General features: G+C 43.9%; 2 protein-coding genes across 2 annotated transcripts in view; one reads left to right on the top strand and one right to left on the bottom strand.

Moving 5' to 3' along the window:
- Window positions 1–119: 119 nt before the first annotated feature.
- nagk (N-acetylglucosamine kinase) lies at window positions 120–11,368 on the bottom strand. The gene is made up of 10 exons (XM_029754535.1): window positions 11,288–11,368; window positions 10,826–10,910; window positions 9,709–9,807; window positions 5,991–6,132; window positions 5,649–5,759; window positions 5,338–5,450; window positions 4,227–4,314; window positions 3,498–3,595; window positions 1,686–1,764; window positions 120–710 (listed from the first exon to the last, which is right to left on the bottom strand). Exons 1-10 carry the CDS (start codon window positions 11,314–11,316, stop codon window positions 502–504), a joined length of 1,053 nt encoding a protein of 350 aa, XP_029610395.1. The 5' UTR covers window positions 11,317–11,368; the 3' UTR covers window positions 120–501.
- Window positions 11,369–12,479: 1,111 nt separating this feature from the next.
- Window positions 12,480–15,110, top strand: part of dok1b (docking protein 1b) — a 27,722-nt gene continuing 25,091 nt past the window's right edge. Inside the window, exon 1 of the mRNA XM_029754533.1 lies at window positions 12,480–13,007. Within this exon, the coding sequence (XP_029610393.1) occupies window positions 12,951–13,007 (57 nt within the window). The 5' untranslated portion in view covers window positions 12,480–12,950. The remainder of the gene's footprint in view (window positions 13,008–15,110) is intronic.

The following is a 15,110-nucleotide window of genomic DNA, read 5'->3' as shown; positions in this document are numbered from 1 at the left end:
AGCTTGCCTTGTGCCATGGTTATGTAGCTTGCCTTGTGCCATGGTTATGTAGCTTGCAGCTACCTTGTGTCAGCAAGTGAGAGAAGAAGAATCGGTAAAAATAACAGACAGCGACCGAATGCTTTCAAATGTTTACTACAAAACAGATTATAAAATGTTGTGTATATTTCATAATTGCATTACAGTTATTGGAAAACAGATACCTCAGAGACTATATTCTCTTATTATGATTAAACATACAAATCTTTCCTGCTGATATATTTAGATTCACAGTACAATGATGGACAGTTGCGGTGCGCTTGATAGCTAAAGACCACCCTCTTGTGGAGAGTAATTAGAAGTACAAGAAACCAGAGCTAATCAAATCAAGGCCATATTATTGGTCAAATAAATCCCAAGCACTTAATTATTGGTCCAATCCCAAACTTTTCCCTAGTTATAGCTGCGTCCTGATTGGTCAAGCTTGTGAGGCTTCGTTTGAATTGGTTCAGAGGCGATTCCTCATTGACCGCTTTGAAAGGAGTGTTTGTAGAAGACTTGTGCGTTGTCGGCGTAGTTGAGTGTTACCGTGGCGCCCGCGCTCTTCGCGCCGAGAACTGCGCCGCCTAGCGCCGACCCTGATGACTGCTTCAGGATCAGCAGGTTGTAACCGTAGAAACGACCCTTGAAGGCCGGCGTTGACTCCAACTCCGCCAGGACCTCTGTGAAACCTGCCGACGAGACGGTTAGAGCTTAGCTGAACCCAATTATTTATATATACACTAGATGACTGCCAGGGGGCGCTGTTTGGAAGCCATTGCACTTCCATCTTGGTACTCCCCCACCATTTAAAAAAATTATATTTTAGAAGCTATAGAAATGCATGTATTAATGTCTACATTTGTTTTTGCCACATTTGTTCTATTAAACACTTTAATGCATAATGTTAAATTATATTATGTGAGCTAAACAATTAAAAAAAAACCACTACATGACCAAAAGTATGTGGACACCTGATTGAACATCTCATTCCAAAATCATGGGCATTAATATGGAGTTGGTCCCCCCCTTTGCTGCTATAACAGCCTCCACTCTTCTGGGAAGGCTTTCCACTAGATGTTGGAATATTGCTGTGGGGACTTGCTTCCATTCAGCCACAAGAGCATTATTGAGGTTGGGCGATTAGGCCTGGCTCATTGTCATGCTGAAGCAGGAAAGGGCCTTCCCTAAACTGTTACCACAAAGTTGGAACCACAGAATGATCTAGAATATCATTGTATGCTGTAGTGTTATGATATCCCTTCACTGGAACTAAGGGGCCAAGCCCGAACCATGAAAAACAGCCCCAGACCATTATTCCTCCTCCACCAAACTTTACAGTTGGCACAATGCATTGGGGCAGATAGCATCTGCCAAACCCAGATCAGTCAGTCGGACTGCCACGCTTGGCATTGCGCATGGTGATCTCAGTGCCATTTAACGTCCAAGTGTGGACTGTTGGCTTGATAAAGCAAATCTTTATGCTGACCTGCGAAATCCTTAGCCCGGTCCCAGATCTATTTGTGCCATCATCCCATTCCAAACATGTTTAACAAGGACTGGGATGTTAGCACAAACAGACTAGTACCCAGGCTAGGAAATCCTGGCATAAGAGGACATTTTGACAACAGACTGGGCTGATCCAACAACAGTCAGTTATAACCCACCTGGCTTCAGCAGCTCCCAGCTCTTCCACACTGATCCAACACACAAGATGGGTAGACACTGTTCACCTGTCAACAGAGGCTGATGTAGAGAGACAGACAGAGGGAGCGAGAGAGACAGACAGAGAGACAGAGGGAGCGAGAGACAGAGAGACAGAGGGAGCGAGAGAGACAGGGAGCGAGAGATAAGGGGGGATACAATATCAGTGTAATCTGTTGAACCAACTTATATACGACATCATATAAAAGGGTGAAATTACAGTGCATTCTGAAAGTGTTCAGACCCCTTGACCTTCTCCACATTTTGTTACGTTACAGCCTTATTCTAAAATGGATTAAAACAAATTCCCATCAATCTACACACAATGACAAAGCGAAAACAGGTTTTTAGAAATGTTTGCACATTTATTAAAAATAAACTGAAACCTTATTCAGACCCTTTGCTATGAGACTTGAAATTGAGGTCACATGCTTCCTGTTTCCATTGATCATACTTGAGGTCTTTCTACAACTTGATTGGAGTCCACCTGTGGTAAATTCAATTGATTGGACATGATTTGGAAAGGCACACACCTGTCTATGTAAGGTCCCACTGTTGACAGTGCATGTCAGAGCAAAAACTAAGCCATGAGGTCGAAGGAATTGCCCGTAGAGCTCCGAGACAGAATTGTGTCGAGGCACAGATCAGGGGAAGGGTACCAAAAACTTTCTGCAGCATTGAAGGTCCCCAAGAACACAGTGGCCTCCATCATTCTTAAATGGAAGAAGTTTGGAACCACCAAGACTCTTCCTAGAGATGGCCGCTCGGCCAAACTGAGCAATCGGGGGAGAAGGGCCTTGGTCAGGGAGGTGACCAAGAACCCGATGGTCAATCTGACAGAGCTCTAGAGTTCCGCTGTGGAGATGGGAGAACCTTCCAGAAGGACAACCATCTCTGCAGCACTCCACCCATTAGGCCTTTATGGTAGAGTGGCCAGACGGAAGCCACTCCTCAATAAAAGGCACATGACAGCCCACTTGGAGTTTGCCAAAAAGCACCTAAAGAATCTCAGACCATGAGAAACAAGATTCTCTGGATTTAACTATTTGGCCTGAATGCCAAGCATCATGTCTGGAGGAAACCTGGCACCATCCCTACGGTGAAGCATGGTGGTGGCAGCATCATCATGCTGTGGGGATGTTTTTCAGCTGCAGGTAGTGGGAGACTAGTCAGGATTGGGAGAAAGATAAATGGAGCAAAGTACAAAGAGATCCTTGATGAAAACCTGCTCCAGAGCACTCAGGACCTCAGACTGGAGCAAAGATTCACATTCCAACAGGACAATGACCCTCAGCCAAGACAACGCAGGACTGGCTTCAGGACAAGTCTCTGAATGTCCTTGAGTGGCCCAACCAGAGCCCGGACTTGAAGCCAATCGAACATCTCTAGAGAGACCTGAAAATAGCTGTGCAGCGACGCTCCCCATCCAACCTAACAGAGCTTGATAGGATCTGCAGAGAAGAATGGGAGAAACTCCCTAAATACAGGTGTGCCAAGCTTGTAGTCATACCCAAGAAGACTTGAGGCTGTAATCGCTGCCAAAGGTGCTTCAACAAAGTAAAGAGTCTGAATATTTTTTATAAATTTGCAAAAAAAATCCTAAAACCTGTTTTTGCTTTGTCATTGTGGGGTATTGTGTGTAAACTGATGGAAAACAACATTTAATCAATTTTAGGCTGTAACATAACAATGTGTAAAAAGTCAAATTTTGCACTGTATGTGGGTAAAATGTGTGTGTGTGTGTGTGTGTGTGTGTGTGTGTGTGTGTCTCTCACATGTTGTGCTTTAGGTAGCACAGCCACTATGTGTTGGGCCAGGACCTTGCCTGCCTGGGTGAACAGATACTGACATAGAGCATCACCAGCTTCAGCCCCTGTAACTCACAATAATACACATTTATAGATCAATACAAAATATGTAATATGGTATTTGAGGTTGATTAAAACCATGCAACACACGAGTCCAGTCCAAACACACGTGTCCAGTCCAAACACACGAGTCCAGTCCCCAAACACACGAGTCCAGTCCCCAAACACAAGAGTCCAGTCCCCAAACACACGAGTCCAGTCCCCAAACACACGAGTCCAGTCCCAACACACGAGTCCAGTCCCAACACACGAGTCCAGTCCAAACACACGAGTCCAGTCCAAACACACGAGTCCAGTCCCAGCCACACGAGTTCAGTCCCAGCCACACGAGTCCAGTCCAAACACACGAGTCCAGTCCAAACACACGAGTCCAGTCCCAAACACACGAGTCCAGTCCCAAACACACGAGTCCAGTCCAAACACACGAGTCCAGTCCAAACACACGAGTCCAGTCCCAAACACACGAGTCCAGTCCCAACACACGAGTCCAGTCCAAACACACGAGTCCAGTCCCAACACACGAGTCCAGTCCCAACACACGAGTCCAGTCCCAACACACGAGTCCAGTCCCAACACATGAGTCCAGTCCAAACACACTTACGCTGTTGGGAGAGTGAAAATAGGAGGAAAACTAACCTTCAGCTAATTTCTGGCAGAGTCCAGCAAAGTGAGACTTCTGGAAGTTTCTATAGAGATGAGGGAGCATCCCCATCAAGTCTGATACCTGGAAGAACAGAGAGAGAGAGAGAGAGAGAGAGAGGTGGAAGGGGTGGGGAAGGAGAGAGAGAGGGGGAAGGAGAGAGAGAGGGGGAAGGGGCGAGAGAGGGAAGGAGAGAGAGAGTGGGAGGGAAGGGGAGAGAGGTTAGATGAACAACTCAAACATAATGTAGATGTAAAATGTGTTGTTTACTTGATGAATGAAAAATGCCAAGCCATTCAGACCTGATTAAATCAAGAAGGCTGGTCTGAATGGCTTGGCATTTTGAATTCATCAGGGAAACGCAACATAATTCACATTGCTTCCTGTCTTACCGCATCAGCACAGCAGGCATTTATGGGGTAGTGTTTATAACGTCACCTCATCAGCATAACGTCATGTCTTTCTTCCTCCTTCACCATTAGCAAGGGGAATGTCATCCACCTATTAACGTCAGTCTATGAGCATGGCACACTAAGGCAATTCCACCCCGCTTGCTGATTAACCTATGGGCTCACTGGTGCAATAATCCGTTTCCTTCCTTTCAACCAATGGCTATAAATCTACATTGTGTTTCCCACTTGCTGTTTTGCAGCAGCAGACTTCCAACAACCTTCCACCACCAAACGACCTTCCACCACCTCCACCAAACGACCTTCCACCACCAAACTACCTTCCAACTCCTCCACCACCACCAAACGACCTTCCACCTCCACCACCAAACGACCTTCCACCCCACCAAACGACCTTCCACCCCACCAAACGACCTTCCACCCCACCAAACAACCTTCCACCTCCACCACCAAACGACCTTCCACCTCCAAACGACCTTCCACCTCCACCACCAAACGACCTTCCACCACCACCACCAAACGACCTTCCACCACCAAACTACCTTCCACCACCAAACGACCTTCCACCACCAACTGAAACCCGTCATCAGAACCTCGTTTAGGGGTTGAAATCCCATATTGCATTCTGTCTCGGTTGTCATTTAGTTAAGCCTGTACTCGATTTATTTTCCTGTTGTACTTTCGGTTGACCTCTCACCTGGAAGTAATTCTCAATGACCTTCTTGACGTGAGTGACATCATGAGGGGGCTTGACCAGGTTGTCTTTGGCATCAAACATCGTCTTCACTGCTAGGTGGGAGATCCAGAACGCTGATGGAGAGAGGAAAGATGGGGGGGGGGAAGAGGAGAGAAGAGGGGGGGGAATGAAAGGGTTGGGAAGGGAAAAGGGGGGAGGAGAGAGAGAAACAGTAGGATGAAAAAAGGAATGAATGGAGGAAAAGAGAGGTGATCATAAGAGAAGACGTTTATTGGACTTCTGTTTATGTTGATTGTTGTCGTCATGGCTACCTGACCCCTCGTCCCCCATCATATGACCCCAGCCTCCACAGCCGACCTGGCTTCCATCTGGGTTCACCAGCTTACAGTTAGAACCAGTCCCACTGATCAACACTATACCTCCTATATATAGTGTGAGAGGGGCAGAGAGAGATGGAGGGATGAGTGAAGTCATTCTACACAGTTGTATGATGACAGTGAACATTCCTGTCAACAATTAAGTGAAAGGACACCACACGCAGATTAAAGATCCACTTCTCATACTGGCTATTGATCATATTAAATCATTCTTTCAAATCCTAATTGATCACTTTCAATCCAAAAAAAGTTCGGTTAAAAAAACGGTTCCGTTACCCCGGTCGCTGGCTGTTGCCATAGCGCCGATGGCGTCGGTGGTGATGTAATAATGGATGCTGAGTTTAGGAAACCTGTTCTTCATCTCACAGATGATCTTATCTATAGCATCCTTCTGTTCCCCTCCACTTAGAGACATTCCCTGGGAGAGCGAGATATTACAAGTTATCATAATAGTTAGCCTACTTACACGCTAACGGATTTGCGCTGGGACTCATATTCTTCACTTAAAATGTATGCCAAACAAAAACCATTGATATCAAATTTTAACAAACCATATAACTCTATGTACAAGGACCACTTTAAACAATTTACACCGAATATTTTACAAAAACACATTTACTGGAAGAACTGTGTAGATGCAAAGTTTGGTAACAGAATTTTGTTAAAATCTCCCTCAGTTTTTTTATGTGAAAACCATCTGAATTAAGATTCCCAGACGTCTGCAGACAGAATGTGGTGTCAGCGATGACATCACACCTTGAGTTTTGAAGTGGATTAACACCCGGTAAGAGAATTGCGGTAACGGAATTTCATCATGGGTCCCTGATCTGTACTACACAGTAATACATCATTATGGATATGAATGTCATTCTCTTCATGGTGATGTATCCTAATAGGTACACAAAGGTAGAAATATCCTCCTTTGCATATTTAGGTATTATTCTACACACTGGCTATTATTTTAATGAGCTCTGCCCCCAAACAAGACCAAACTTGGTAGACCGGACCAAATTTGAACCAATCATAGACGTCTATGTTTCACCAGTTTGGACATCACAGTAGAGCTCAGTAGAGTACAGTACAGTAGAGCTCAGTAGACTAGAGCTCAGTAGAGTACAGTAGAGCTCAGTACAGTAAAGTAGAGCTCAGTAGAGTACAGTACAGCAGAGCTCAGTAGACTAGAGCTCAGTAGAGTACAGCAGAGCTCCGTAGAGTACAGTACAGCAGAGCTCAGTAGACTAGAGCTCAGTAGAGTACAGTAGAGCTCAGTACAGTACAGTAGAGCTCAGTAGAGTACAGTAGAGTAGAGCTCAGTAGAGTACAGTACAGTAGAGCTCAGTAGAGTACAGTACAGCAGAGCTCAGTACAGTAGAGCTCAGTAGAGTACAGTAGAGCTCAGTAGAGTACAGTAGAGCTCAGTAGAGTAGAGCTCAGTACATTACAGTAGAGCTCAGTACAGTACAGTAGAGCTCAGTACAGTACAGTAGAGCTCAGTACAGTAGAGCTCAGTACAGTACAGTAGAGCTCAGTACAGTAGAGCTCAGCAGAGCTCAGTACAGTAGAGCTCAGCAGAGCTCAGTACAGTAGAGCTCAGTACAGTACAGCAGAGCTCAGTAGAGTACAGTACAGCAGAGCTCAGTAGAGTACAGTAGAGCTCAGTACAGTAGAGCTCAGCAGAGCTCAGTACAGTAGAGCTCAGCAGAGCTCAGTACAGTAGAGCTCAGTACAGTAAAGTAGAGCTCAGTAGAGTACAGTACAGCAGAGCTCAGTAGACTAGAGCTCAGTAGAGTACAGCAGAGCTCAGTAGAGTACAGTACAGCAGAGCTCAGTAGACTAGAGCTCAGTAGAGTACAGTAGAGCTCAGTACAGTACAGTAGAGCTCAGTAGAGTACAGTACAGCAGAGCTCAGTAGACTAGAGCTCAGTAGAGTACAGTAGAGCTCAGTACAGTACAGTAGAGCTCAGTAGAGTACAGTACAGTAGAGCTCAGTAGAGTACAGTACAGTAGAGCTCAGTAGAGTACAGTAGAGCTCAGTAGAGTACAGTACAGTAGAGCTCAGTAGAGTACAGTACAGTAGAGCTCAGTAGACTAGAGCTCAGTAGAGTACAGTAAAGTAGAGCTCAGTAGAGTACAGTACAGCAGAGCTCAGTAGACTAGAGCTCAGTAGAGTACAGCAGAGCTCCGTAGAGTACAGTACAGCAGAGCTCAGTAGACTAGAGCTCAGTAGAGTACAGTAGAGCTCAGTACAGTACAGTAGAGCTCAGTAGAGTACAGTAGAGTAGAGCTCAGTAGAGTACAGTACAGTAGAGCTCAGTACAGTAGAGCTCAGTAGAGTACAGTAGAGCTCAGTAGAGTACAGTAGAGCTCAGTAGAGTAGAGCTCAGTACATTACAGTAGAGCTCAGTACAGTACAGTAGAGCTCAGTACAGTACAGTAGAGCTCAGTACAGTAGAGCTCAGTACAGTACAGTAGAGCTCAGTACAGTAGAGCTCAGCAGAGCTCAGTACAGTAGAGCTCAGCAGAGCTCAGTACAGTAGAGCTCAGTACAGTACAGCAGAGCTCAGTAGAGTACAGTACAGCAGAGCTCAGTAGAGTACAGTACAGTACAGTAGAGCTCAGTAGACTAGAGCTCAGTAGAGTACAGTAGAGCTCAGTACAGTACAGTAGAGCTCAGTACAGTACAGCAGAGCTCAGTAGAGCTCAGTACAGTAGAGCTCAGCAGAGCTCAGTACAGTAGAGCACAGTAGAGCTCAGTACAGCAGAGCTCAGTACAGTAGAGCTCAGTACAGTAGAGCTCAGCAGAGCTCAGTAGAGTAGAGCTCAGTATAGTACAGTAGAGCTCAGTAGAGTACAGTACTCAATTCTAGTGCCCTACTGAACTATAATCTACTATTCTACACTACACTACTGTACTGTCCTAACTTGTGAAACATAGTTGGTTCAGATTTGGTCTGTTCTGGATGTCTATCTTTGGGAAAGTGAAAGTGTTATCACCTGAACAGAACAGCATGCCAGCGGAAGGGAGGACAGTATCAGGTGACCCAACTGGGGTTTGTGACGACTGTCATTTCACATTGTAGCCAATTCAATTGCAGAAATTCCATTACTGATTATTAGGAAATTCAGTTACCGTTTTGGTAACAGAATTTAGTTTGAATCATTTAATAATTCATACACAAAATGTACATCAGTAGAAACACTAACTAGTTGGTCTACCTTTACTCCCTTTACTTCTGTGAACTTTCATCATCCTCCCTCCTCATGAGGGAGAAAAATTACAAAATATCTTAAAGATATGTGGGATTTTGGTAACGGAATTTCAAGGCACAAGGCAATGTTTCTTAAACTGTTACAGAAGGGGAAATGTTTCTTAAAATGTTACAGAAGGGGAAATGTTTCTTAAAGTTACAGAAAAAATGATCCAACACTAAATATAGGTGTTGATATTAGCTGTCACGGGTCTTCAACATTATTGTGTTTCCATTTCTAATGCTTTTGGATACTTTTTCTGGTAAAAAAAAGATCCCTTTTCCATCTGCTTGACAAGAAATCAAAGCCTTTGATTATTCCCAATTTTTAGGTTGAAAAATGTATGTATATTCCTTAAACTTGTAAAATATAGACTCTTAGCTTTCATTTACCCCCAATTTGACATGCTCCTATGAACTTCACATGTTGGTGCTCATCAGTCCTTTTTTTATTGTTTTATTAATGGAATTGACCTTAAGCCTTAGTAACTATTAGCCTACACAATACACAACCCAAGAACTACAATTAGCTACACAAAAAAAGAGGATTCTGTGTAGATGCGTCGCAATTTATACACTCAATGCAAGTGCTCAGGATCGCCATTCTGAGTAGCTAACAGAGCTGGTAAATAGTATATCAAAATCTAATCAAATCTAATTTGATTGGTCACATACACATATTTAGCAGATGTAGCGAAATGCTTGCATAGATTAGATTTTTGCATTAAAATCATGAATTGATTCACCAGAGAGTGGAGAGGTGTGTCTGGGTCTAGCCCCGCTTCTATTTTGGCTTTCTTGACCATGTCGTTGATGGCCTCGATACACTTCTCAACGCCCACCAACTGAAAGACAACACACACAGTCATCACTCACCAACTGAAAGACAACACACAGTCATCACACACAGTCATCACTCACCAACTGAAAGACAACACACACAGTCATCACTCACCAACTGAAAGACACACACAGTCATCACACACAGTCATCACTCACCAACTGAAAGACACACACAGTCATCACACACAGTCATCACTCACCAACTGAAAGACAACACACACAGTCATCACACACAGTCATCACTCACCAACTGAAAGACAACACACACAGTCATCACTCACCAACTGAAAGACACACACAGTCATCACACACAGTCATCACTCACCAACTGAAAGACAACACACACAGTCATCACTCACCAACTGAAAGACAACACACACAGTCATCACTCACCAACTGAAAGACAACACACACAGTCATCACTCACCAACTGAAAGACAACACACACAGTCATCACTCACCAACTGAAAGACAACACATACAGTCATCACTCACCAACTGAAAGTCAACACACACAGTCAACACACACAGTCATCACTCACCAACTGAAAGTCAACACACACAGTCATCATTCATGAAACGTTTCATAGTGTAGAAGAACCACTCATGACTTTAATAGAAGCTTATAACGTCCTCTTTCTTCACACTTCTATGCACAGATCTAAGACCAGTTTACCCTCTCTAAATCCTGATCTTAACCATTAGGAGAGAAAACACAAAGCTGACTTCAGATCAGCACTTACAAGTGGTTGGACTGAAATAGATGCCAATTATGTTTTTTTATTTAGATGCCAGATAATATTTCTAAGCCAATAATCTACAAGAGGTGCAGGAACTCATTTCCTGTATATTGGAATCTACTCGCTGTCATAATAAAAGTGTACTAGCAGTTCTGTGGTCTCATCCAGTGATTGGTTGAGGGGCCTTCGGGCTGATCTGAGGTCAGCTTTACTTTAACCACCTAACGGTTAACATCGGGCTAGGGAATATGGTAAACTAATCCTCGATCTGTCATCTCACCCAGTGGTTGGTTGAGGGGCCGTTTGTCTCTGCAAGGATTTTCCCATTCTCAGAGACCAACACCGCCTTGGAGTGGGTCCCACCACTGTTACAGTAGAGGACAGACAGACAGGAGCACAAACACACAGGCGCGCGCGCGCGCACACACACACACACACACACACACACACACACACACACACACACACACACACACAAACAAATCAAATGAATAGGAAGCTTTTCCGTAAGAATATTGATAATGTCACAAAGGAATGTTTAATTTAATTGACTAACACTCCCTGGTGAAAGGAAGTTTCTGATGAATCGTTGGTGTAGAGTTGAATCAGACAGGTTTATTTTCTATGTGACAATCAAACAACAGCACAGCCTTTTGCCCTAATCAGTTCTGCACTACATCTGTCCGATAACACGTTTTCATTCAAATTATTACCGGATAAAAACTGATTATTAGAGACTCACCCTTCAACACCACCGAACACTGCCGCCATTACTTCTCTCGTTATCCTGTTTCGATCATGTGACACGTCACTTCAGTTTCCGATCCAATCAGATCACATTATAACAGTTTAGAGTTCGACTTTTTTTTTTTTTTTTACTTTTATATAATCAGTTTTATTGTGGGAGGATCTTATGATGTTCATGCCTTGTAAATAATTACATTCAACGCCCGTTTCACTCAGGAGCTATTCTAGTATCTACTCTGGTGTCGCAGTGTCGCAGTATTTCCTACTAACCAGCAGGGGGCGGAATTACACAAGTTGAAATTGAATTGGTCCCTTTTTCCCATGCCAATGAAGAATGGGGGGGGGGGGGGGGGGGGTATTTTAGGCTTAGGGGTTAGGTTTAGGGTTTGAGAAAATAGGATTTTGAATGGAAATCAATTTTAGGTTCCCACAAGAATAGTACAAAATATGCTGTGTATTTGTATTTGTGTGTGTGTGTGTGTGTGTGTGTGTGTGAGAGAGAGAGAGAGAGAGAGAGAGAGAGAGCGAGAGAGAGAGAGAGAGAGCGAGAGAGAGAGAGAGAGAGAGCGAGAGAGAGAGAGAGAGAGAGAGACAGAGAGTGAGAGAGAGAGAGAGAGAGAGAGAGAGAGTTATAAAGATTGTGTGGCTGTTATTTCGATGATAAAGATCTGGGGACAAGGTGTGTTGAGTCAGCCAGAGAGGTCAAGGAGAGATATTATGTAATTTCACAAAGAATACAAACCCACATAATTCCTGTGTGACATCTTGGCAAAAGGCACAAGCATTGTCTATATGTTGAGCCAACCTGGGCACAACCAAGTCAACACATGAAGGATCAATGCAGGCCTATTATTTGGATTCCAATTAATTATATAAATGGACTCTGAATTCAAATGCCGTTATGCACAAAATGTTGCAATGCTATTTTTCTTTTGAAAGAATGCCCGGTATGAACCTGTCCATTTCCTTTGTAATTATTCTGAAGAAGGCTATTGACAGTTGAAACGTCAATCTTTTAAACGTACCTAATAAAAGTACCTATTTTTCATGGTGAGCGAGGATTGCGCCTTTTCCTGTCCAATGATGTCTAGACATTGTTATGTTGCACCTCTACTTCTTTCCGAAATAATTCATTAACAGATAAACATAAGTCAAAGGTGTGTGTGTGTGTGTGTGTGTGTGTGTGTGTGGCACTGCGAGCCAGCTGTTGAACTATGCTGCTCTGCTGTTGTCCTCATACTGTCAGACTGAGTGCAAAACGAGGAGGTGGGAGGAGAAGAAAGAGGAGAGGAACAGAGAGGAGAGAGCGGTGCAGCGCACTCATCATGCACGACAGACTGCGTGGACACACCGCACAAGGAGGAAGAGGGAGCGGCGGGTGGCGACAAGCGACGGACAATAACATAACCGTCAGGTTTTCAGGACGTTAGATAACAACTTTTTCAAGACCACCGGGTACTTTTTCCCCCCGGTTTTAAACATGTCTTAATTGTATTAAAATACTTTAAATGCCTCTGAACGTTGAGAAAAGCGCGTTGTTTGCGGAAGTAAGTTATTTTGAGTTGAGGGAAGTTCAGACAGAGAAGGAAAAGTAACCGAAAAGTGGTGTTAAATTCGAGAGATTTCCTAGTTCTTGGGACGGGGTCCGAACTTTGGAGATGGATACCCACGTAAAAGAGGGACAACTTTACGTTCAACATCAGAAGTTTGGCAAGGTAAGACAATAAAATATCATAAAACTACGTAATTCTAACTTGTCATAGCCCACTAAAACTGTTTTCAAGTTGAAGAGGAAAAATACAGAATGTCCCCATCTGGTTGTTGCGGACTGGACTTTGGACCGTTCTTCTTCGTCATAGAACACACATTGATCCAATTAAAGTAAACTATTGTATCCAGTCAAGTTCAGACGCCGGGCCCGACCATCCCGCAAACCACTGTAGCCTAATTTACATCCCATGTCAAAGATTTAGTTTTGATACTATGCAAAATCGTATTGCCGAACGAGTTCCACAACAAGGGGAAGTAGAGAAGGCACCAGTTTAGCTCTCTATTGCAACTCAGCATCAATGTTTTGACATGATATTGCCCTGTAGCCATCAACTCGTTTCAACTGTTGCTGACGGATAGGTCTAGGTTTAGAGCAGTCTGAACTTGAATGTATTGTCAGTGTTTATTCAATCTGTTTCAGCTTCAATATTGGAGTAGTTGTTTTTTTTCTCTGCAGTGTCAGCTGCAACCTAGTAGGCCTATTACTGTGTGTGTGTAATATGTGTGTAATGTGTATGCACGTGCGTTTTTATTAAGAAACCATAACACAATCTTATCAAGTATCACTATTACTAAGTATTTAATAAGAGTCGATAGAGGACCTTCTTTTTATATCTTTCAGTCTGTATATAGCTACGTTCCCCTATAAGCCCCCGGGCCTGTATATAGCTACGTTCCCCTATAAGCCCCCGGGCCTGTATATAGCTACGTTCCCCTATAAGCCCCCGGGCCTGTATATAGCTACGTTCCCCTATAAGCCCCCGGGCCTGTATATAGCTACGTTCACCTATAAGCCCCCGGGCCTGTACATAGCTACGTTCCCCTATAAGCCCCCGGGCCTGTATATAGCTACGTTCCCCTATAAGCCCCCGGGCCTGTATATAGCTACATTCCCCTATAAGCCCCCGGGGCTGTATATAGCTACGTTCCCCTATAAGCCCCCGGGCCTGTATATAGCTACGTTCCCCTATAAGCCACCGGGCCTGTATATAGCTACGTTCCCCTATAAGCCCCCGGGCCTGTATATAGCTACGTTCCCCTATAAGTCCCCGGGCCTGTATATAGCTACGTTCCCCTATAAGTCCCCGGGCCTGTATATAGCTACGTTCCCCTATAAGCCCCCGGGCCTGTATATAGCTACATTCCCCTATAAGCCCCCGGGCCTGTATATAGCTACCTTGCCCTATAGCCCCCAGGCCTGTATATAGCTACCTTGCCCTATAGCCCCCAGGCCTGTATATAGCTACCTTGCCCTATAGCCCCCAGGCCTGTATATAGCTACCTTGCCCTATAGCCCCCAGGCCTGTATATGAACATTAATAGTAACACACGGTCACTAGTCACTAGTCTGTAAGAGGCCTCTTTGTACTCTTTCTTTCAATTCTCTCTCTCTCTCTCTCTTTTTCTCTCTCTATCTCTCAATTCAATTCAAGGGGCTTTATTCACATGGGAAACATATGTTTACATTGCCAAAGCAAGTGAAATGGATAAACAAAAGTGAAATAAACAAAAGTGAACAGTAAATATTACACTCAAAGTTCAAAAAGAATAAAGACATTTCAAATGTTATGTTATGTCTATATACAGTGTTGTAACGATGTGCAAATAGTTAGAGTACAAAAGGGAAAATAAATGTATTTACAATGGTGTTTGTTCTTCACTGGTTGCCCTTTTCTTGTGGCAACAAGTCACAAATCTTGCTGCTGTGATGGCAAACTGTGGTATTTCACCTAATATATATGGGAGTTTATCAACATTGGATTTGTTTTCAAAATCTTTGTGTATCTGTGTAATCTGAGGGAAATATGTGTCTCTAATATGGTCATACATTTGGTAGGAGGTTAGGAAATGCAGCTCAGTTTCCACCTCATTTTGTTGGCAGTGTGCACATAGCCTGTCTTCTCTTGAGAGCCAGGTCTGCCTACAGCGACCTTTTGCAATAGCAAGGCTATGCCTGCTGAGTCTGTACATAGTCAAAGCTTTCTCTGTATCTCTCTCTCTCTCCTGTTTCTCTCTCTTTCTCGTGGGTCCATCAGTGTACCATGCTC

Source organism: Salmo trutta, chromosome 5 (assembly GCF_901001165.1).
Source record: "Salmo trutta chromosome 5, fSalTru1.1, whole genome shotgun sequence".
NCBI lineage: Eukaryota > Metazoa > Chordata > Actinopteri > Salmoniformes > Salmonidae > Salmo > Salmo trutta.
The sequence above is the reverse complement of the archived record's forward strand: the minus strand, read 5'-3'. Positions and strand labels throughout refer to the sequence as shown.